This window comes from Condylostylus longicornis, unplaced genomic scaffold, assembly GCF_029603195.1.
Source record: "Condylostylus longicornis isolate FDR11 unplaced genomic scaffold, ASM2960319v2 ptg000018l, whole genome shotgun sequence".
In the NCBI taxonomy this organism is placed as follows: Eukaryota; Metazoa; Arthropoda; class Insecta; order Diptera; family Dolichopodidae; genus Condylostylus; species Condylostylus longicornis.
In genome coordinates, this window is record NW_026577987.1 from 12,611,123 (window position 1) to 12,637,805 (window position 26,683).

Consider the following 26,683-nt stretch of genomic DNA (forward strand, 5'->3'; position numbering starts at 1 on the left):
AAAACAAAACTTAAATTTGCTAGGTCACTTCTCAAAAGAAAAAGAAAAATTAAAATTTAATTTCGCTATTTGTGTATGTTGGTCAAATATAGGTATGTATGTATGTAAATGTACATTATGTACATACACGTGTTATATATATTTATATTAGGTGCTTGTGTAAACTTTCATGTGTACTAAAAAAAAAAAATTAAGTTAAAAAAGTAATCAAATTACTCCATTCATAGATTACAAAAGTATTGTTATACAGATTTACTAAATTATGACTATACAATATTATATACTTGAATATAATATATACATATACATAAATACATTGTATTGTACGATACGGTTGTTTTTTTTTCTTTTATGTTTTCAATTTTTGACCAACATAAACAATTATCTCAATAATAAGTTGTTATACTGGGGAAGTCATTATACTTAAATTGTCTTATTAAATTTTTGGTTTTTTTGTTTTGGTATAATACTTTTTGTTTTATAGTTTTTTTTTTAAATTATATAATTAACTTATATATTATATAATAGTAATATTAAAGTTGATAACTTTTATAATATAACAGTTAAAATTATGGCACAAATCAACTTTTTTTTTTTGATTACTAAATTTTATGAAGAGGTTTTTGATTTTTTTTTTTTTTTGGGTTTAAGAGTTTGTAGTGAGTGTATGGTCCTATATACATACCTTATTTTTCTTTAAATAAAATGGAAAATATTAATAATTGTGCAATTGCAAAATAATTTTGTAATTACTTTCATTTCAATATTCAAATTAAATTTACTTTTAAGAAAAATACTAAAAACTCATGAACTTTACAAAAAAATTGCATATTTTCAGGCGACTTTGTTTTCAATAATGACAACTATGTATTGTTATTTATGCCACTCGATTTTCTTTTAAAAATACAAAAATTTTCGGGTTTTGTAAAAATTGAAAAGCAACAATCTAGTTAATCAAATATTAAATTTTTACTCATAAAATACAGGACCAAGCAATTATTACTTATGTGCAATTACTATATTACCCATACAATTTATACTCTAATTAAAGATTGCTGAGTTCTTAAGACTACTTATTAAAATTTTTCTTATTCCTCTTTTTCAGCCTCTTTTAAATTACGATGAGTTGTACATATATTAATTAATTTTTAATTTTAATTTAATTTTACGATTCAAGTGTTTTGATTTAATATTATTAATATTCTTTTATACGTTCGCGTATAAGTATAAGAAATTGAACTGATTATAAGGAAGGTGTGTATAATTATAACCTTTACTACATCTCCTTATTTTTGTTTTTAGCATTTTTATATTTTAAATATATTTTTGGAAATTTTATAGCAGCAAATTGTATTTTTAGATTTATATTAAAATTTAATTATATGGTAAATAGAAAAATAAAAATCATAGTTTTAAAAGCGTATATAACTGGTTTTAGATATGGTGTACATTAGCATTCAAAATAAAAAGTAGTAAGTAAGTTTTTAAACTTGAATTGTATTTATTAGTCTACACTATTTTTAGTATACAAAATTTATTATTTCAATTATATAACAATTCTAAATATGTGCATGTCAAAATCAATTTTTTTCTCCAAATTTTGATAAGTTGTTTTATGAATTCTATATTTTGTTACATTGTGAATTTATGGTGTTTTTCTAAAAGCAACATTGAGTTTTTCTCGGTGTAAATTAGTAATGTAACAAATTTTATTAATGTCCTACTTATACGATTCCTTTTGACACCACATAAGCATTTTTAATATTATGTATAATGCAAGAGTTTAATTTGCATTTTAACCATTAATTATGTAATTTAATTAGAAATAATAGTGAAAAGATCTTAATTACACCTCAATAAAACTGACATTAACAAAAATTTTAAATTTGAATCTATATTTTAGAAAATGGTCGCTGATAAAATTTAAACTGTAATTTTTATTTTGCATTTCTGGTTTTCTCCAAAATTAATATTATGTGTGCAATATAATAAACCAAACTTGTGTATTATATACACCTACTCCGCCTACAAATTTTTCGATATAAAATTTATGAAAGCCTAAAAGATTATCCAAGGTCAGTACCAAGTTTGCGATTAAATTAGTATATGTATGAATATATGGGTTAATATAATAAAAAAATCATTATTGGTTTTGTCTAAATATTTCTTTGATTAACCTATAAGCTTTTGGAAGAAATGCGACAAATTAATTAGTCTAAGTAACAAACAACAACACAAACTTGAAAATATGTTTTGGAATTGGAATAATTTTTAAATGATTTTGCAAAAATTTATTTCTTATTACTCAAATAATAACAATGAAACCCACTTTTTTTTTTAATTTTTATTTTTTGTTGCTAATTTGTAAATAAACAAATCATTCGGCCAATTATATTAAACCACTATAACCTAAAGCCCCTGGATACAAAAAATCAGGGGAATTCTTTTGTAATGAATCATAATTCTTTTTTCTGTTTTTGTGTTTTTTTAAGAATTTCATTTTGCTGATTCTAGAAAAAGTAAATGCTATAACAGGAATCAATCACTTTATACAGTTGAAAAATAATAAACAAAAATTTTAGCGTTTCTTCTTTTAGTATATAAACGTAATCATTTTGATTTTTAAAGGTTTTAAATCAGAAAAGATGACACTTCAATAATTATGAAATTCTAAAATATTTTCATTAAAAATCTAATGATTTTATATGGCTATAATTTATTAACGTACACAATAAATATGAGTATGTATTTAAATATCGTATGATAAATTGTATTAACAAATAAATATTTAAAAAAAAACGGATATTTTCTTAAAATATCCTTCAATATTTTAGAAATGTGAGCATAATATAAAATTACAGCTAATGATAAAGAAGAATGTACCGGAATTAATGATTATGGCATTAGTAAGGAAAGTTAATAAATTTTTATCGTAATTTAATTCGAGATTGAATTCAAATAAAATTTCAATAAAAATATGGAACTTGTGGGTATACAAACCTTAATTTAATGATGTTACATAGATATGTATATAAATATTAAGGATGTACTATTTTTTATTAATTACATTGTATGAGAGCTACTATAATAAGTAAAAATTGTTAAATATTATTAAAATTCAATAATGATCAATAAAGATTTTTTGATTTTTTTTCTCTATCCCAAGTTAGATGTTACAATGTTACTGTATTAATTGTGTTGTAACATCCATCCAAATAGTACATATACATATGTACATTTCTTATTAAACCATTGATATGGAATGTTTGTTAGAAAATGTGAAGATTTTAATCTAAAACTAAAATGATATAAAACAATAGCGGAAAAATGTTTCATACATAATATAAGTATACCCCAAAATATATATGAATGTAATGTACAGTCATCACATACATATACACATGTTAAACAAATTTCTAGCATAATCTTGCTATATTCATCTTTTTATGAAAAAAAAAAATAGCAAGAGCTAATAAATAAATAATGCAATTTTGTTCTTTGATTTTTTATTTTTTTTTTAAACTGAAATTATGTCACATATTTTTTCAAGTTTTTACTACAGAACAAGAAAATAGAATAACAATATGAAACAAGTTTTGAATATACTAAAGGTTTGTAAAACAGCGCTTTTCTATGAACAATTGCTGATGTGCAATAAATTGGTTATAGTCAAAATATCAAAAGAAAAGAAAAATTTTTAAATTAAAATATTAAAATTACGAGTAGAAAACACTTTACATTACAAAATAATTCATTTTCATTTTAAATTAGACAAAATAGCAATATTTCTTTAAAATATTAGGATTATTTGTAATAATTACTAAACAGCTTAAGAAAAGGTTTATGTGATAATGGCTGAGGGGGAAAGAAATTGTAGAAAAATCATTCTAAAATAATCTTAAATAAATTTTTCAACATAGTTTAAGAGGATTAACTGGTAATTTTAGAAAATTAAATATTGTGTTTTCGAAATTAATTTTCTACCAAATTCTAGAAAATAATTATTCTATGATTGATATACTTAAATAATATAAAATTCGTCATTCCTTTTAAATAATAATTCAAAGAATGCAGAATACATTTTGAGACAAAAGAAAGGCAGGCAAATAGACAAAGAAATGAAATCGAATTATTAATTTTAATTAAAACCAAAAATGTATTTTAAATTAATTAGAGGTTATCCATCCCAATAAAAGAAGCTCATATATAATAATAATGATGATGATGATTTTCAAAAAAATCATGTTAATGATGAATTTCATTAAGATGCACTGTCATCAATAATGAGATTTTTGTATATGTACATCGAAAATTTATATGTGTGTATATTGCAATTACATTTCATAAAAATTTCTTGTTTTATTTGCCGTTTAAGTATATTGAAACTATTGTATATAGCTGAGCTGTATTTTATGAAGTTCAAGATTTTTGATTAGAAAAAAAATTTTTATTTGATATTACACATAATTTCATAATATAAACGTGTATGTTAAGTACCTATATACTTATAATGTAGTATCCAATTAGAAATACGAAATAATGCCGTTTAATGTTGATTCGTAAAGGTAAATGGACTATTATAACATACATACATACATACATACATAAAAAAAAAAGTAATATAATTTCCTTATAAGATAATTATTAATATGATTTAAGCATATCTTGATTTATAATTATTTAAGTATAGTAAATAATAATTATTTAAATATTATGTTTGGCACGACCCAATCCATACCAATTCCAATTATTGTAAATTTATAAGTATTTTTAATAATTTTTAGAAATACGTTTTTATTACATACATATGTACATACATAATAAATTAACATTTCAGATTTAGACATAACAAATTTCGTCAAAATTTTCAGATTAATGTAAATTATTTCCGAAAATATTAAATGAAAAATTCAAAGAAATTTATTAACAAATTTAATTTAAAAATATATTGTATATGTATACTTATAGATATATATATATGTATATATATATTATTACCTGTTTATTGTCATTTTCACAATTCGTAATTAACATTGTAACCATTTAGAAATATTCCAAAAATATTTATTTACACGATGAAAGAAAAATCTTAAAAATTATGAAAAAATGGCAACCAAAATGGTAATTGTAGAGTAAAAAAGAAATTTCAAAATCCAAAAATAATTTTTTAAATGTTAACCAGTTTCCTTTTATTTCTTTGTTTTTTATTCCCAATTTTAATCCAGTAATCCAAAAATAATGTGAGATTTTCAAGTGGTGAGAAGAATAATTTAAATATTGTAATATATTGTAAGTTTATTGTATTCCTGAATTGTGTTTTTTAATTTAAAATTTTCATAAAATCACTTGTTTTTATTTTTATTTTTTTGAAATTAAATTGAAATAATTTTTATAGACTATTAAGATTTAAATTTATTAATAATTTATTCAAAAATTTTTCAAATTTGTCATTCATTTAATAAATAAATTAATTGAATAATTATTTATTATCTATTATTTTAAAAAAAATAATTTTCTAATAAATTAATAATGATTTATTTTGCAAAATTTTTAGGATTTTAATAAATTCTCTTTTTTTTTTTGTATTAATTATTCCAATTTTTTGTATTTTGTTAGATTTTTCTACTTATATTTCAATAAAGGCACCTTTTAATTTAAAAAATAAAAAAAAAAAACTTTTCTATCTGAATTATTTTGCAAAATATTTGGTAGAATAATTTTTTTTTCTAGAATAATTTTATTTTTTATTTAATTTTGAAAAAAATATTAAAAAAAAAAACAATTGGCTTGTATTATTCAATATAAAATCTCGTTAATTTTTCTCGTCACGGCAACTCTTTTTCTTTTATGTCACAACACAATTTTATTCCAAATATTCTCCAAGATCATTTAAATTATTTAAATTTCTTATTTGTAAGTTGTTTGTGTTACAAAATAATTTTGTAATATAAATTTTAATCCAGATATGTTTGCTTGTGTATTTGTATTGTAATTTTGTTTTTTGAATTTATTTATAAATTTTTTTTTTTTTAATACAAAACAACTTAAACGAAAAGTAAAAAAAAAAATATTTTTGTTTTTTTTTTTATTATAATTTCCGTTTCAGAAATTTTTAAGCATTGTTTCCGTTCGAAAGTTTAATATCAACTGAAACATCTCAAAAATCGAGATTATATTATAGACAATTTTTTTTTTTATTATTATTATATTTTACTCTTATACACTTTTAAAAGATTTTATATTTTGACCACAAATACATACAAGAGTAATGGGTATGAAAAATATATTGCTCATTGCTTTGCTGTGTTGTGATGTTAAATGCTGTTGCTGTTGCTGTTATTGGTATTAGTATAATGTAGTTATATATATTTATGAATAAGGTAAGTAATTGTTATACAAGTTGAATAATAATTAAAATATAATTTACCACAAAGATTTAATGTAGTAAATAGATAACGGAAAAAGTAAATAGCATTTTGTTTTTTGTTTTTTAAACGAATTTTAATAGTAGAGATTTAAAAGATTTTCTTTTCAAATACTGAGAATATGAAAAGAAATTTTCTTAATATATGTAGTTGATAATGTTGATATATTAAAAAATGAAAATCTCATTACAATTAAGTGTAAATCTTAGTGATTTTGAATGTACCTATAAGAGCATATGTTATTGCTAGTATGTATTAAAAATGTACACAGTTTTCCAATTATATAAATTAACATTTTACTGAGAGAGAGAGAGAGAGTTTTTTTTTTTCAATTTTTGATAAATTTTTAAACTCTTCCACTTGATTAATAAAATTCTATTTGATTTACAAAGTAATCTGTGCTGTTCTTTGTTATTACAATTTATGTTATAAATAATAAATATTGTTATGTTATAAGTGAATATGTTATGGTCAAATACTCATTGGGATGCTATGGAGAGAAATGAATATCATACATAAGTATGTATATGTAAATTTAGAATATTTTTAAGTTGTACATTAGAAGATTTTGCAAATTTTGTTTTACTACTTGTCAATAATTAAGAAATTAAATAAAAACCAAAAACAAAATTTTTTTTTAAATTATTTTTGCTATATATGTATATAGGTTAATTAATTTCAATTACATATAAAATATAAGATTTTTTTTAGGATTTCCTGAAACTTAATTATAACTTTAAACTCCTAGTACAATTTTAAATAATTAATTGTGTTGGTTTATTTAGTAATGTGATTAAGATAGTAATCTTGATCATTAAAGTACCTACGTATATGTAAAATTAAGTAAAAAAAAACATACAAGTACAAAATAATAAATCAGAAAAATTAAATCAATTAAATAAGATAATACCGGATTATGGTGTCATAAATAAAAATTATTTTTTTTTTTTAATAAAATCAACAAAATAATTATTTAAAATTAAATTGATTTAAATCAAGGGCATAATTATTTATACTCGTGTATATTGAATAAAACTGAACGTATATGAGTATACATGATCGGTTATACGACCCAATGAAAATTGGTTTATTGAGCATGTTGTTTATCGAATTTAATCATTGTACTTATACGAGTATGCTTACTTAGTTTAATAAAGAATTTTAGATATATTATGTACTTATAATATTATGTACACACTTAAAATATTTTAATACTAATTAATTAATATTAATCTTTATGCAACAAAATTTAATTTCTTTTACGAAAAATTTATTCAGGCCCTAGTGAAATTTCATGTGCAATTAAAATAAATTTGAATAACCGTTTATCCAAAAAATACAGTAGAGTATTGGAAATAATAAAAAATTTTTTGAATTTGCACCTAACATTTTCCAAAATTAAAGTAAATCAAATACGTATATAACATATTTTAACATATTTTCTCAAAAGCCTCATATACTAAATATGTGTGTCGTAACTCAAAACTATCAAATTAATCATAATTGTATTAAGTATTCGATCAACATAACCATATAAAAAAACATATTATGAATTAATTATTGTAATATTGAAAGTTTTTGACCGGAAATTGTTATAATTTCCTCTATCACACTTAGACAAATGAAAAAAAACCAAATTTCTTTTAAAATAAATTAGATATACCAAACTAGTTAAACTCAATCGGAGCCTTATGATTTCGAATCAATAATTTTACGTTCAGCTCTAATACGAACAGAATCATAAAATCTATGTCTTAAAACTCAGATTATATTTGTTGAAAATCAAGCGATATAGGTATTTTATATGAAAATGCACACATACACATATTTTAATGCCATATTTGTAATCGTTTTCAGTTTTAACCCGATTTGAATAAAAAAAAACTAAATTTTATAATCAAAATGTGACCGTATAATTGTAATAGAAATAAAACTAAACACGAAATGGGAAAATATGAAAATAAGTTTTTTGTTAAAGTATAAAGTATAAAATATAAAGAAAGAAAGAAAAAAGAAACTGGTTCAGGGGAAGCCAAAGTTACTGCATTTAGAAATATTTAAATTTTTTTAAAGTTAAGGTTGCCATTACAGTTAGAAAATAAAAACAAAACATTGTTTTTTCCCACTGTTCCAAAAGAAAATGTTCACTTTTAAAAGAATGTGAAAAGGGAGAAAATACAACTTTTCTAAAAGTACTCAATTATTTTAGACACGAAAGAAAAGGAGGTGTATTTAGATTTTGGGGAATAAGAAATATTAGGCTCGAAATTTTAATTCAACCTATGATTAGCTCTTAAACTGATGTAGATGGGTCATGAAACTCTAATATATTCAATCAATTAACATCATTTACACCACGACGTCGCCGATCCATCCACCTCAATTTATATAGAACTTATAAAGACAATCATGCGAAATCCTCATTGAAGAGTGATTGCAGTAAGTTTTGAGTAGGACCACCAATTTTCCCGAGAGTGGGAAAGCCTTTACTGAACTTTTACAACACCAGTAACCAACTGTCCCCTCTGACTCTTCTAACCTACTGCAACTGAATTTCATTAACTTTTACACCAACATCCTGACAACTGGTCATCGCTTTAACTTCATAATAATCTGTCTACTATGGATTGGAGCGTTTATTGTTGTTACTTCATAATTTTTAAAAGAGAAATTCACAAAATCACATCAAAATAGTATGGCAATCCTAAAAAATGTTCACAATAATGTAAAATGTAAAGGAAAAGTATGAAAGCAAAAAATAAAAAAAAAAATGAATTTCTCTCTCTTATTTCATCTCTTTCTCTACTTTATACTAGACGAATCTTAAATATACGCAAGAAAACTTGTTTTTTACCTTTTCTATAGCAGTAATTTAACAGAAAGTTGAAACTTTTTTTTTTTTTTCTTAAAGTTCAAGTTGCTCTCATTCATATATTAATTGTCGTTTATATATATGTATGTACACATGTACATATGTGTGTATATAGCATATCTACGTAAAAATGATAACCAATGCATTGTGATTTGTGTGTGACGGTCATTTGTGACGTTTTTGCTTTTATAATTTATTTTATTTATTTTTTTTATTTTATGCGTGGTATTGCGATATGATAGCAATAAACGCGTAGTGTTGTAATGTTTGCGAAATAAATATAAGCGTTACATAGAAATGATAAACATACTCGAGCATATACATATGTACATATAAATGTACATTAATTTCTTAGGTGATTGGCTTTTTTCAATAGAGCAAGCGAAATTGAATTAAAATAAAAATCGTGAAACAAAGAGGTATAACGAACTAAATGTAATAAAAAGCTTTTTACGCGCGCGTACTTTTTTTTTCTTTTTTTAAGATGAACTATATAGAAATTTTATGGTGGAGTCGTTATTACTTTTTTTTTAATTTGTATTTTTTTTTTTTGTAATTGAAAGCGTATATACGATCGTATTATATTTACAATAGTTTCAAGTATAGTCGGAGATTGAATGAAACTGAAAATCCGGCTTTCACAAAAATTTGTTTTTTTTTCAGTATAGCTTTTTATTCTTCTTCTTTTTATATGTTTCGTTTATTTTATTGCTTTTCGTAATTAATTATTATAAATGTTGAACAGAGTGTTTCAACTCATAATCACATAATTTAATTTTAGATTTTATATCCGTTATTTAATATTGTTTAACTGTAATGAAAATTCCAGTTTATTTCCTGTTTTGAAGAGTTTGTCATTTTATTATAATAAGAATACACAAATGCTTTTATATTTATGAAAGTATTTATATTGCTTGATAAAGGAGAACATATTTTTGATTTTAAAGGTTAGATTAGGGATTAATGTAAAAACAAAATTTATTATTAATTTCACAGTTAATCATTTTTCATAAAATTTGCGTTATTTTAATCAAATTTTGCTTTGATTATAATTGTTAGCAATTAATTTGTTAAATGACTTTTAATTTATAATGTTTTAAAGAAACCTAATTTCAATATTTAATATTAATTATTTCAGAACACAATCTTCTACTGAAATTATTTTAAACAAACTTATATTATGCAATTAATAATTTTTCAATACCTTTCGGATATTCAATAAAGCTTACAATTTCGGAAAACAACAATACATCACTTAAAATGTATATAGTAAATTTTAATAGCTATAAGAGGAGTAAATTGGGAAAAAAATTGAACATTTAGTTTTCGCAATTTGTGCCTATACTATTTTTTAGTAGAACAAGTATTTCACTATTTCCGAGATTCTACGTTTGGAGGATTTAAAATCTTTGTGGTTTCGATACAATAAATTGACCAAAAAAGAGCATTTTTACAATTTTTAAGGACTTAGAGGAAAATTATTTATGCTACAGAAATAGAAAATTTTACAAACCTTTAATTTTTAAATTTTTTGGAAACGTACTAAAAAGGGAGGCAATTTTAAAGACGGTTTTTTTAATTATTTGCCCTATTTTCTTCTTTACTTTTTATAAAATTCATAGAACAAGTTCCTATACTATATACATGTTAAGAGTTGCCTTTAAACTCATTGAATTTAAGTGTTTGAGAGAAAAATTACAAAAAAATGCAATTTCTTTTGCCTCTTAAAAATATTTAATTTGTTTTTCCAATAAAATTAAATTAATATTAATTAATATTTCAAGATACACTCTATATTAAAAATGAATTAATTTACAATTATTTTAAATAAAGATTATTGCTATTGCATGTTTTATATCAAGAAAAAAAAAAGAGAAATTCAATTCATATTGAATTTAAAATACTCCAAAATCACTGAATTGTGCTTAAATTTATCATTATTCGAATATTATACCAGATTTAGTTGAAAAAATTTTTGTCAGAATTTAAATCGACTTGTAAATTTCGATATGCAATAATTTTTGCCTTTTTCTTTGCATTTACGTATAATGAATTTATGCAATTTTTGCTTTCGTCTAAATTTAATATGCATTTAATATGATTTTAAATTTTATTATTGTATTACGCGTTTAAATTATTTATTTTTAATCGATTATGATAAGCGCCTTTTGTTTTTTTTTTCCTCTTTTTACGTTTTTTCTTAGTAAATACATGCAATTTTTTTAACAATGATTTACTTTTGTAATTACTGATGATATTTTATTTTTAATATTATATTTTAAATTCATTGCGATTAAAATATTATTATGAATTATATACATAAATTGTTTTTTACCATTATTAAAACTAAATATGGGAATAAAATTACGTACTTTTTTTTCCATTTTTATATTCATGATAATTTTGGTTCCGTGATGAAAATAACAACCGAAAGAGACAAAGTATTTAAGTGCGATAAAGTGTAAGTAGACTAAAATATACAAATATTAAAAGTAAACATAAATATAGCTATTTATATTATTCTTTAAGTATAATTTATAATCATTATAATTTTATTTACGGAAGTTAAAAGATAATTTAAAAGTATTTGAAGATATTAATATTTATAATTATTGGGGGATCGATAAATTTGAACAAAAGAATATTAGTTTTACCTATGTATATACATACATACATTATGTATAATTAAATTAAATATTTTGTATATAAAAAATTATTTACCTTGACTCAAAATCAATACATAATTAATTATATTAATAGAATACAGTAGATTATTTTAAGTATTCAAAATTACCAAATTAATTATATTTAAAAATTTAAATAGAAAACAACTTTTAATGTAAGTACTTATTTTAAATTTTGTATTAAATTAATTGTAATTATTATTATTGTAAAAAATTTTAATTGGAATTCAAAAACGCTGCCAATAATAAGTTTTATTTTCAATGGAAAATCAAGCGAAACATTAAAGTAAAATCGAGAAAAAGAGGAAATGTCATGTATTAGAATTATTAAGGGCATTAGGGTTATATTTGAAATATGTAATTTAATTGAAATTTATAGAAACCAATTTCAATTTTCAGAGGAGCTAACAAATTCACTCAAATTGTCACGGTATGGTTAGTTGCTACAAGAAATCATACTTAATTTATAATTAAAAAACAAAAAACTTAAGCGAGAAACTTTTTTTTTTCATTTTTTTTTATAGAAAAAAGGAGACCGTTTGGATTTTGATAATAGAACTTTTGAACCTTAATCCAATTCACATTCAATTTTTTTGATATTTTTGTCAATTCAAATTTCTGACAAATTCATAATTTTCCTTTTTTTGACACAGCATTGAAAAGCAATACCTTTAATTGCCAATATTAAACTTAAAATTTATCGCTCCAGTTCACTATTTACGTTTACTATTTCAAGGGCCTTTTAAACTCAAATTATCTAATTTTTAATTACATATTCAATCCACTATAATCAGAATAACTTAATATTTGTTATTAAATTTGTAATTAACATATAGACAAAATATTAAAATAAATATTGAATAATTCAAAACAAAAATTTATACCAAAATATATTAACAAAAGAAATCCATTTATAAAAACCAAAAAAAAAACTAATAAGCAAAAATATTTCTAAAATATTTACGAATAAATTTTTTTTTTTTGTTAAACAAAAAACAAAACTTAACTATATTGTGATTTTAAAATCAAACAACAATAAAGTGTCAAAACAATTTTTATTTATTTTTCTGTCACTTAAAATTCAATATACATATGTACATACATATATGTATGTATAAAAATAGTTTGAAAATAAATAATAATAATAATAAATTCGAAAAAAAAAAACACTTAATTTAAACATTTAATTCAAGTGCATGACTTTCAATTCCAAATTACAACAAAAAAAAAAACATTTAAAGAAAACGTTAATTGAAAAAAAGCACGAAATCTTTTAGGCAATTCTGTAATTTAATAGCTTTTTTTTTTTTGCTTTATAAAATATGTTAGTAACACGTCATCTCATGACTTAAATTTTAACATGTTTAACCAAAATAACTGTTCAATGCCATTGCAATTTGTGAAACAAATTGTATTCTGCCGCCATAACACCATATCTGTGATGAAAATATTGAGAAAGAAAAAAATAAAAGTAATTTATTTATTTAAATTAAAGTTAAAACCGAATAACAAATGATTTATTTATCAGGAATATTGCCAAATACCTAAAATGTGAGGTTTTTAAATTTGAATTTCTTGCATGTCAGAAAAATTTACTGTCAGAAAAATTTGTTCTTTTTAATGGACTCGAATTTCCAAAAATTAATTAAATTTTCCCATAATGAATGAACAGAAGTAAAAATATGAAAAAAAAACGCGTAGGAAATATTAACAATATTTGAAAATAATTTAATTTTAGTAAAATTTTTTTATTCTTTCACCATTATCCCTATAAGGTTTCTTCTTATAACTATATCTTTTCCGTGTTAAAATTAAATTTAATATCAAAAAGGCATTAAATTTCAAAAAACGATAAAATTTCAAATCAATTAATACAAAAATTAAAAATGGCAACACTATTTCAATATTTTGATGACTTTAAGAAAAAAATCAGCTGTTCCGTTTTAAGTTTTTATCGTTTTCCCATATTTCTTTCCACGAACACATTTTTACTGAAATTTACCAAAGAGAGTAAGAGGAAAACATTTTTTAAAGAAATTTAATTAAAATATTTAAACATTTCTAGCAGCTATGTATACATACAGGTATACTATAGTCTTTGTTGTTTTTTTTTCATCATGTCAATTTAAGAGCACTCAAAATCGTAAAAAAAACACACACAAAAAAAAAATTAACACGTTAACCGGACAATATGCTGTTAAATATGTATACAGTGATTTTCATAAATGTTTGTTCAAAACGGTGTTTATGTAAATTTATATATTAAATACGGGTTCTTCAAGTTGTCTAAATTTGGTTTTATTATAAAATATCAAGAATAATTAAAAACTCACATTTGATTTTTTTGGAGTTATGTAGATAATATTCAACAAAAACAAATTAAAAACCAATTCCTATCACTTTTCGTAACATTTAAACTGCTCTGATCAAATATTTATTGGAACTACTGTATGTTTACGGTTATAAGTTTTTGCCTAAAACTTGTTATCATTTTTTTCCTCCTTTTTTCAATTTTATGTTTGGTTTTAAATGTTGAAAGGTGATGACAACATCATGTTGAGCATAAAGTTTAAAAAACAAAAAAAGCGATTCGTTTCTGTTTTTTTTTTATCGTATTTAAATTTGAATTTTTTTATTTACTATTTTGAAAAAAAAAAAAATTACCGTAGCGTACCTACGCAATTTTTTTAAATAATTATATTTTGGAGCGCTTTAATTGTCCCTTAGGATCAGAAGCAAGAAAAAAAACTGTTTTTTGTTAAACAAAGTCGGGAAATATTAAATGTGCAAATTTTTATTACAAATCCTATAAAAATTTTATTTTCGTATGGAGCTAATATCTTTTCTGTATTTAAATTTTTAATCAAAAGCAATATTGTTATTGTCAAAGAAATTCAATTTTTAAAACTGCGGTGTCGTCGTAGGATATAGTAAATAAATCCTGAAAAATTTTAGCTATGTAATCTAACCATAGCCATAAAATCAAAGCCTAGTTTAAATCATTTTGTTAATAAAATAAGTTGTTGCTCTTCAATCACACGATGTAAAAAATTAAAAAACATAAAATTGTTCAAGGCTATTTTTGTTCCTTTATGTCAAGTAAAACAAGCAACTTGCTGTACCAAGAACGTCAACTACTCTTCTTATCTTGCAGTATATGCCTAACACTTTTAGACTGTTTCATTTTCAGATTAACTGTATAAATTTTAATAATTTTTGCAGCAACTCAATTTTCATCATTGTGGCTTTCTTAAACATATCGTTGATTTATAAAGTTGTTTTAACTGTCCAAAACTAATAAGTTTTAAGATTTTTAAATTTCAAATCAAATTCATTTTCTTCTATATTTTACTCAATACATTCTCAATTCTTAAAAAACATTTTTGAATAAAATTATTTTATTAAATTAAAATTCAATCCAATTCGATACTTAATAAATTATAATTAACCCATAGTAACAAGAACGCCTCCTCAACACCACAACTTTACTATGTGTACTTTACTACACTTAATTTCGTTCATTTTTTATTAATTTTTTTTTTCTTTATTGTGAAGATGAAACCTGGTGAATGGTAAACTTTCCAAAACATATTTATAAGATTAATTCCAATAGATATGATTTTATTGAGTACCACATTTTCTATACATATTGTGCTCGTATGCTAATAATTATGAGAAATTTTAAATACAAAAAAACAAATATATAAAATACAAACTTTTCTTATTATTAGTCATTGGCGAATACATGCAAACTATAAATTTGATCAAGTAATGAAAATCAAAGAAATAAAAGGGAAGGAGATTATAAATTTCTTTCCGCATGTTCAAGCTTTTTTATGTTTTACTTTGATTTTTCTGTTTATTTACTACTTTAAAGCAACAATTATAAAATTATTTAGCCTATACCTAGTGAAAGTTAGAAGAATCAACTAGGAAATGGAGGACTTTTTTTTTACTCTTTATAAAGATGCACTTGACATGTGGGTATATACTTAAATTTTTTATTTAAAAAATAATTATTGTAGATAGATTAAACTAGAAAATAATTGTTTGTGTGATGTTTTTTTAAGTTAAAAAAACTAAAATGAGCGTTACGAGGGAAAAGAAGTTAATAAAAATTTCAGCTCACTATAACCAAAGACGGTGACACAAAGAAGTAATGGCATTAACATTTTTTAAAAAACAAACATCACAAGTCTGATAATTATTAGTAATTTATACTGAAGAAGCCAATAAAATAAAAATATTGTTCTATATTGTCAAAAATTTGTCAAATGTCTGATGTTTTGCATTTGACTTTAGGCTAAATAACTATAGCAAATATTTGTACAAAAACTAACAACATTTGATAAACGTGTTTTGAGCTTTATGAATTGTCTTTTGAAATTTTCATATTTAGAAAATTAGTTAAGAATTTATATAATTAACCAACACGAAGCCTCGTCTTATTTCGCATTAAACAGCAAAATTGCGTTGGCAACATGTTGTTAACAGAGTCTAAAATAAAATATGATGATTAGCAAATCAAAAACTTAAAAATTATAATTTTGTTTAAATTTTTAACAATTTAGAATATTAATTTGACAGATTGGTGAAGTAATTTGACAGAAATTTGACAGAAATTGTCATTTTGCATTTTTTCTATTTTGTAATTTTTAATTTTCGTTTTTCTAATTTTTTTAATTAATTTAGTTTTGAAAGTTTTTACAAAAGCTAAACATGAGCCTTCATGTGACTATAAAAATATCACATATGTCAAAAAGAGAATAGTTTGACAGCTCATCTCATTCATTTGGATTCTCTCATGTGATATCCGTTATAAACAAACATAAATTAAGATGTTAGATTTGATAGTTAATATAAAAACGTTTACGACATTTATTTGACATTTTTCGCACATGTACGTCAAGCGTATCTTATTTAGTAAGAGAGATGAAATACAAAAGTAATTAATGGAATTATTATTAATATAACTTTATTTTAAAAATTTTCATAAATTTGTGTAAATAAATTCATATTTCCTTAAGATGTACAAAAGAAATGTTTCTTTAAGACGTTAGAAGTTTCTAACTTAGTTCTTTTGAATCACACCATTTTATACCCTTTTGTTTTTGCTTTGAAGAGACGAATAAATTTTATTAAAACGTACAAATTAAATACATAATAAATAATAATAAAATGAATAAAAAAAAATGACATCCGTAATCACTTAATACTACTTTTACTTTTTAATCAAATCAATATATGTATATACATACATACATATTTTGATACACATATCATGGCAAAAAAATTAAAAGAAAATTTAATAGGAAAAAAAGTTTGAAAACTTATGCCTATGATCTTTAAGCAACGAAATTGAAAAAATAACACAAAATTTCACTTTCCAGGTTAAAAAAATAAAATAGAAAAAAAATAGGAAAGACAAACAAAACTCGAGGATGAATTTTAATGGTAAAGGAAAATATTTTGAAAAATGTATAAGGAGTCTTTTATGGGCTCTATACAATGATTTTTTTTTATTTTCTACAAATAGTGGCGAAAAAATTGTTTTCTTTGAACTTTGAATTTTTTTCCACATATGAAATAAATACGTATGAGTGGAAGATTTCCACATCTTCAAACCTCTGAATTCCTTTTTAATTAAAATAGTTTTCATTGTTAATTCAGATAAAGCCACTAGCCGTCTTCATAGTGCACTTTGGTATTTAAAAATAAGTGCTGTAGTAATGTAAAGATGAACTTACGACCGCAAAAATTTGGAAAATGTTTTAAAAGATTAAGTAATTGATTACTTAATAGGAAGATATTTTTTAAATTTCAGCGTGTGTAACACATTTTGCCTTTATGTTTCTTCATATTCAACAAATTGCCTACTTTTAGGGGAAAATATTTATATGTTTATGTAGATATGACTAATAAGCTCAACATTAACTAACAAAAATTCATGAAACAAGCATTTTTTTCAAAAGAAGATTTGCTAAAATGATTTCAGTTCGTAAGTAAAAACAACAATGAAACGTTTTTCGAAACATGTTTCGTGGCAAAATTTCTATATTAGAAATCATCTTAACATTTCTACCAGTTAAAACTTTGACAAGAGTAATTAACAGGATTTTTTAATGGTTTATTAGAATAAAAGATCTTATTAATTCTTCAATTACGCCTTTAATTGCGAGCTTGAATTACTTAAAGTATTTTTGGTTTGAATATTATATATTGGGCTTAGCACCTATTTGTCGCATTTTTCAAAAATTATTTTATAATTTACTGGGAAATAAGAGAAGAGAACGTTCTATAAATCCTAAATAAAAAGAAATTACCTGTGTGCATTAATTATTAAATAATGACATACTTTTATAAACTCCTAAATAGATTTTAAATGCATACGTACAATTTAACTAAAACAGAAAAATTAAAGAATTCAAAATTAATATATTAGGTGTAATTGTAGATACACACATATGTAAATGATTTATATTACTACTGTTATTTCACTTACTAATATTACAAGTTATGCTTTAAATTCTTATGAACATTAGAATAGAAACTAATCAAAAGCAAGTTTCTGTAACACAACCCACATTAACTGTGTTTAGAATTGGAATTGTAAATGAAATATTTAATTAAATAGTTAACAGATTTTTAAATATTCAAACATTTTTTTTTTAAAACATAAATTATATTTATTAAGAAAATATTGTTACAGTTGACAATTTTTGTATAATTGCAATGAAATTGGATGATTTGATCTAAATTTGTTTATAGTTTTGAAAGAAATTGAAATTTTTTTCAAATTTTTGATTTTTCAAAGTCAAATTCATTTTTTATTGAAAAAAATTTATTGTTACCATTAGTTATAACTAAGGGTAAAGGGAATTTATTTTTACGATTTACGACTTAAAGGCGCAAGTTGCCCTTTTTTTAAAAGCAGAACAATTTTATGTTAAGTTATTAAAATTTAAGATAACCTGAACTTTTGAAAAATCTCGAAAGTGTTCTTCGAAAGTATAAAAAAATCTGACATTAAAATGATTGCAATATGACCTTCCACCTTTCTATTCAATTGTAAGTAACAGAAGTTATACCTTTTGGTAACATTAACCCTCATAATGTCAATTTATTTACTTTATTGAATATTATTTGAAGTTATTACAATTCGTTGGTGGAACTTTATTTTAATAAAGTTATTAATAAAGAAAAAAAAATGTAGTTTTTTATTTTTATTCAATATTTAATATGGTGAATAAAAAAAAAAGAATAAAATAATAAAAAAAACAATGAAAAAAATTATTTTTTAAATTTTATATTCAAAAATCACGGATCCAAACTTTTTTTTTGTTCATTTTTTTTTTGTTTAGCTTTCTAAAATTTTAATTATGAGTAGAAGGTCAAACATAGTTTATGGTTTGAACAAAAAAGTTGTTGCTATTTTTTTGTCTTCACAAACATTATTTTTTGTGAAATAAACACGCAAATGAAGAATAATAAATTTACTACAAGTACAATTTTGAAAATTGTTTATTTATAAATGCAATAACGAAAATATAATTAAAACATCAATTTGCATAAATTGCAGTATACATGAACTCCACTATATGTTTAATGATCAGCAGCAAAATTTATACGTATATGCATACATATACTTGTAGACGAAAAATGTAGGCCTACTGAAATATAAAATATTCTAAATTTTCATATAAACTTGCAAAAGTAACAATAAAGGCCGCGAGTAGATGATTACATTACATTAAATCTAATTAAATATGGAAAGCTTCAGTTATAATCAATTAAATATTGTGCTAAATATGTCCTATGCACTATATGCAACAATTCACAGAAGAGAATTAAAATTTAAAAGAATAATACTTGTGTACTCTAATTATGAAAAATTAAGAAATGTAGGTAAATGAATAAAGCTATTTATCTTATGAGTTTATTTGAAAATCACAAGTTTTTGGTAAAAGTTTTTGGTAATGCTATCTTTATGAATTTATTAATAATTTTATTATTGTGAATAAATAAGAAACAAAAGTTTTTTTAACAATTAGTGAAAGAAAGTTATTGGTTAAGATTTTGAAATTTCGATTAAAAGCAATTATTAAATTTGAAAATTCAATAACTTTTGAAATTGAGAAGCAATTTATGTCGAACTGTAAGACGTATTCAAATTGCAATGGAAATTTGGAGGAAAAAAATTTAAAGGATGAATGCAATTATAATTAGAATCGTTTATTGGCATAGAGTCATGAATATGGAGCAATGTATAGTCAAAACGGAGCTATAAATCGAAATTTGAACCAAGATTCAAATATTTAGTTATTCATATTTAATTAGCACTTTGACAGATAATCTGATTGTCAAAAATGATCAATTCTCAATTTGTTATTTTCTCGGAAGTAACATGAGTGAAATTTTAATAAAAGCTCGACATTTAGAGGTAGTTTTGGGTGGTTAAAGAATATCACGTTGGAAAAATTATATTTGGCAAATATTTATAACAGTTTTGAAGCAAGGTGTTAAATAAGAAAACCGGACTAACAACATTTTTCTAAAAAATTGTTTCTCCCGACAATTTTTAAATTTTTCAAATTCATATAAAATTTAAAAAAAAATTAAAATTTTTTAAAAATATTTATAAAATTTTACAATAACGGACTGCTATGCACGTATAAAATTAACAATTCTGCTGTATTTCACTATTTGCAAGTAATTATATTGCAAATTTTTATCAAAAATATTTATGAATTTTTACATAGATTTGCTTTTATTTACCCTACGATAAAAAAATTGAGTTATATCTATTCATATATAAGTAGGTACGGTACGATGTATACATATGACGTATATGCCCACCTTTCAGTCGGTTTATCTTCTAGATTTCTCATATATTCAATTTTCTGTTTATTTGTTTTCATTATTTTTTGCTATTTCTTCATTATTATTATTGTTATTATTATTTTTGTTTAATTTTTTTATCACAAGATCCGGGTTGACTTGAGAAATTTTCGTTTACCTTGTGAAAAAAAAAACACAAAAATAATAATAAAGAAAACACAAATTAAACGAAAATCGGCTAAAAAAAAATAGTAACGAAAAAAAAATGACATGGGCGAAGTTTCAATATTCAGGTAAATCTCAAAATAATAGAGAAAAATCAGCAGTAACATAAACATACAACTACAACCACAATAATAATGACAATAGATAAAAAACAATAACAAGTAAACAGCTGATTTTCTTTTCTATTATCTACAATTTTATTAGCATTAGAGTAACAAGGATAGAAGATTATCTACATATAAAGTGTTGTCTAAAAAACGATAGGAAAAGGTTAAAAATTTTTTTTTATAAATGTAAGATAAATAAAAAAAGTTTAACTGAAGACGTTTTGAAATAAAAACGATGCTAATATTTTTCTCATTATTTTTTTATTAAGATCATGGCAACGATGATATTCAATTTCTGCGGTCCCATTTGATTTATTTGAGGTGGTTAGAGAGGCAAAGAGGGTAGCCGTTGTAAGAAAGTAAATAAATAAATGATATAAAATAATTTTTCAGATTGAAGTTGATGAATGAGAGTAAAAATTGAGTGTTAAAAAGAAAAAAACAGGAAGTTCTCACTATTCTTTTTTGTACAGTAGTGTTGGGCTTTCTATAGGTTGTAATTACTATAAAGAGCAAAATACGTAATTAAAAAATATGAGTAAATAAGGGTTAAAATAATAGTTTGTATAGTGGTACATTTCCCCTGAATAAGAGAAATTTTTTTTTCAATCTCCTACATAAAGCATTTTTTATTAATACACCAAAGCAAATAATATTTACAGGATACTTTTAAGATAAAAACAAAAAGTTCGGCAGATAAGGTAAATGATTGTATAATTTTTTGGAAAAGACATTAACCGTTATTTTATTGCTTGAAACTTCATCTTAAATTTTGACAAAATTTACTAAATTTTTCTCAAAAAAAAGGGGCAAAAACTGAAATGCCTGTTTAATTGGGTATGTGGAAGAATCCAATTTGTCATTGTGATTATGGCTGCTTTGTAGTACTAGAGGTAACTTATTATTTTCCAGGGTTTACTAAAATTTAAAATATGTTTGGGATCTCGATTAAATAAATTTGCAAAATTGTACCTAAAAAGACAAAATTGTGCCTATACAAAGGCAGAAACACTATAAAAGTAATTTGAACTTGGATATATATTCTGATTAAATGGTTTTTCTATATGTGGAAAATCATAATTTTATGGATGATAAAAAATTGAAAATAGAATAGAATAGAAAAATTAAAAAATAGCTAATAACTTTTAAAACTTTGATAACAATAAATTTACATGAATATTGAATAGTAATTTAGTGGAAAATTGAGGTGAATAAGTGGAATTCCGGAATGATTGGAAATTGCTTGGAAAAACTTCGTGAAACGTTGGAGGCTTTATTGCAAGGCAATGATGTATTTTAAAGTAAATTCACGTCTGAAGAAAAATAATCAAATTCCAAATCATAGGAACTTTTAAATCAAATTAGATTTTAATAGTCATAATAATAATCATCATCAATTCGAAATGTATAATAATACACAACTCATTATATACCTATTAGAAATTATGAGATCCTATGATCTATATTACAATACACAAAAATTATGGTAACAATAACGAAAAGTTCAAATATGATTAGAATATTAAAAAAAAAAAATAAAAACAATGTAGATTTGTAGACCATTAAGGAGTTTAATAAACCAATTAAGTTCTTGAATAAAATTTTTTAAAATTGAATTTGAATAAAAATATTTTTTGAGGACTTTCAGCCTAAACAATTAAGGTTTTTTTTTTTAAATTATTGGCGTTATCTAAAGTATAGTTTATCATCCTAATTTTTGTACAATACCCGTATTTGAATAGATATAAATGTGATATACATATATACACACACATATTTCTGAACTAGTTATAAAATTTTTAAAACTTTTATTTGAGAAAAAACTATAACAATACACAAAAAAAAACAACAAAATAAAAAACACAACTTTTTAGTTCTAGATCAATAGAAAATTTTCATTTTTGCTTTGCTTTTATTTTTACTCTAATGGTCAACCATAGTTCATATTTGAAAAAAAATTTTTTTCAAAACTACCTATACCAATAACGTCATTGACTTTTTTAACAAGTTTAAATTTTAAATTTGGTTCTCTTTATATTAATTCATATATGTATGTATATAAATAATAAATATATAAATAATAATAATATGTATATACGAGTATAATATCAATAAAATAGTTATAAAAAAATAAAAATAATAAATAAATAAAAATTTTAATATTCAAAGTATATCATATTATTATTTTAAGATCATCATTCAATAAATATTATAATATATATATATTTTTTTTTCAATAATATAGATTCGAAACGATAGATACTAAAAGAGAAGATCCGGCTTAATAAATATTAAAAGAAACAAAAATGATCAAAATCGTCATCAGCATAATATTATTGAATATTGACATTTTATTACAAAGTGTTACCATAGATCAAATAAATTGGAAAATATTTTAAAAATTTGTTTTACTATCAAAAATTTAGATAAGAACTTTTGGCTAAGTACTTAAAGATAATATTGAATAATAAACAACAATAATAAATTTTGTGAGATTTGAGCGTCAATATTTGCAATTATTAAAAAAAAACATAATATAAATGGCAAGAACAAAAAAAAAACACTTTATTTATAAATCATAATAGAGAGAAAAGCACTCAAAAAAATCATCGAAAAACCTAATATTAAAAGAATTAATTATCAATTTTTTTTAAATATGTAAAATAGTAGTCCAAGTTCTGAATTCTTGGTCAAGTCGTTCTCTTAGAAAATAAGAGTACGTCGGATATTGTTCATGGATTTTGTTTTATACGAATGGAATGTCGTCTATTTGTTTTGTGAAATGAACGTTTAATCATTTGCACTTCATCAATTATTGATTAAGTCAAATAATATCCATGAACAAAATTTGATATTGTTACCTCTGACTAATTCATAAGAATTAATAAGCATAATTTTCAAAATAAAAAAATTTTCTTCATTCAATTTTTTCAATAGTTATCAAATTTATATTGTTAGACTAATTTTGTTAATTTATATTTATTTTTGTAAAAATATGCAATTAATTTGAAAATTGAGAGAAATGCATCAATTCGTATAACAATAAAAAGTATTATTTTTATAAACAAACAAAAATAGTTAATTTTCCAGAAAGGCAATTGCAATTTTGTTCCTCACTTATTTTGAATACTAAAAACAAAACTAATTCATTATTATTAATTCATTAATAATATTGTTTTCTAGCCAATTTTCATAACGTATGCTAAAATTTAAATTTCAATTGGGCAACACTAAATAATAATTATATGTACATTTGAAAAAAAAAAGGTTTTTTCTTTGACATTTTATTTAAGAACGAGAAGAAATCAAAATGAAATTTAAAATACATAGCTCTCATATAACCGTACTATACATAAATAAAAATAAAAAAGATAAAATACAAATTGAGAATATTAAATAAAAATTAAAAATAAAATTACTTTAATATAAAAAAATAAAATAAATATCTATTATTAAATAAAAATTTATGACTTTTTTTAGTGACATCTGGTTTTTGGTTTATCAATGAAATAATCAAAGGAAATTAATAAGAAAAAAATTATATTGAATATAAATGAAAAGAAGAAATAATTCTACTTTAAATGTAAAACTAATCTGTAGCAATTTCTAGAACAATTAAAAACGGAGGCAAAATATCTAAATTTATAATGTCAACATATTTAATTAATACGACTAATTTTATAATTCACAAGCTCAAACATACTATTCACTCTTAACAAATAAAATTATGTGAGCTGATTTTTTAAAATAATAATGTGCTAAGTACTTATTACATTAAACTCAGATAACATAATTTATTTTATTTTATTCTCTAGTATTCTCATACATAATTAGACATTTACTCCCATATATTTATTAATCAACAATAAAAATTTTAAAATTTATTTGAATGGGAAAATTTCAACATAATAATTATGTTAAAAAATGTGTAGATGGTTGGAAAAAAAAAAAAATGGAAGTAAAAATTTTTGGAAACAAATTTACTAACACAAAAATTAATTTATTTTACTAAGAATGATGGGAATTATTTCATTGTTCGTAAATTATAACCATTTATCAAAATTTTATAATAAATTATTGTTTTTATAATTTCTTCTTTTGGAGAACCAAAATATAAGATCTATTGTAATTATCTCACGATATTACTTATGTTTATGTTACGTCTTGTAAAAATATTGCGGAAAACTTCCAATCTTAGTACATGCCGGAAGTAAAGTAAATTAGAAAAGTATTTATTCTTATTTTATAAATTTAAGTTTAATACGCAGTGTTATGCCATACCTTGGGGCATGCAACTCGGACACAACAAAACAATTTTTCCAATTTAATTTTCTTTAATCTTCCAAAAGTGCCCTTAGATGTCCGCACCATCGCGTCCCACCTTCTCTACACAAACAAATTCTTTCCTGAAAAATTCGAAGAAACTACACCTCGAGAGCTTTAATACCTGTTCCAGAAAACCCTGTATAGTAATTTAATTGTTTTTATGTGAATAAATTATAGAAAAGTTGAAAAAAATAATAACAATCGAACAACAACAATGAAACCTCTCTTTTCTCAGCCAGTATACTACGATAAGCGAACTATTTAATTTCCTAAATTCTCCTTGTAAGTGCAATTTTCTGTTTTTCACTCTATCATTTTGTAATTTCATTTTTTTTTTCATTCTTTTATTTTTGTTCCGGTTGTTCGTTTTTTTTTTATGTTTTTTTTTCCTCTTCTAATATTTATTTTTACATCTTATCCGTTTCATTTCATTTTTTGAAAAATTTCTTATGAATATACACGTACATACTATTATTTATTGTTCAACTTGTTTATTTAATAGTTAAAAATGGAAAATTTAGGTTAACCGGATGAAATTGTAATCAAAAGGAAAAATATATAATTTTGATATACACTCGATAAGTTACATTTTGCATTGTGTGTATTATACGTACATATGTATATGCACATAACAATTGAATATAATGCAGTAAATAAGTATTACATGGATGCATATATAAATGAATATTTTAACCAGGTTTTGAAAAAAAAGGTAAACATTTTGTTAATGAAAAAGAAAAACACGAATTTGTAGTTGTTCAGTTAAACATTAAGATATTCTTAAGCAACAGTGCTTAATTCTTTAGCATAAGCCTACGTGGTTTATTTTGAAAATTACATAAGCCTTTTTTTAAAATTCAAAGCTCTTTTATATTTAAAGCAATGGTAATTTTAATGGTTAGGTTTGAAACTAAGAAGTTGAATACGAAAATAAATAAATATACTCAATATATAAATATAAAACGATGCTTAAGTTTTATTCAAATGGACTGAAGTCATTAAAAAAAAAAACCATTCACATTTACTAAAGTAAGCAAACTATTTAATTTTTTTGACTTTTGCCCGGATTGCAACATTCTCCCTTTAAGTTATTTAGAAATCGAAAAAATCGTTGAAATTTCGAAAGAAATGTTTATTACGAAACACAGAATGTAATCAAATTCTCAAAAACATTTGAAATCGTTTACTTTTAAACTTGAGGCGGTT

General features: G+C 22.4%; 1 protein-coding gene across 2 annotated transcripts in view; it reads right to left on the reverse strand.

Annotated features, from left to right (window-relative positions):
* Positions 1 to 26,683, reverse strand: part of LOC129606247 (probable ribonuclease ZC3H12C) — a 64,622-nt gene that overhangs the window by 23,002 nt on the left and 14,937 nt on the right. The window contains exon 1 of one of the 2 annotated variants that reach the window (XM_055516456.1): positions 4,999 to 5,119. The exons of the other annotated variant lie outside the window; for it this stretch is intronic. Within the exon in view, the coding sequence (XP_055372431.1) occupies positions 4,999 to 5,043 (45 nt within the window). The 5' untranslated portion in view covers positions 5,044 to 5,119. Of the gene's footprint in view, positions 1 to 4,998; positions 5,120 to 26,683 lie in introns of those variants that run through there. 2 annotated transcript variants of the gene reach the window in all.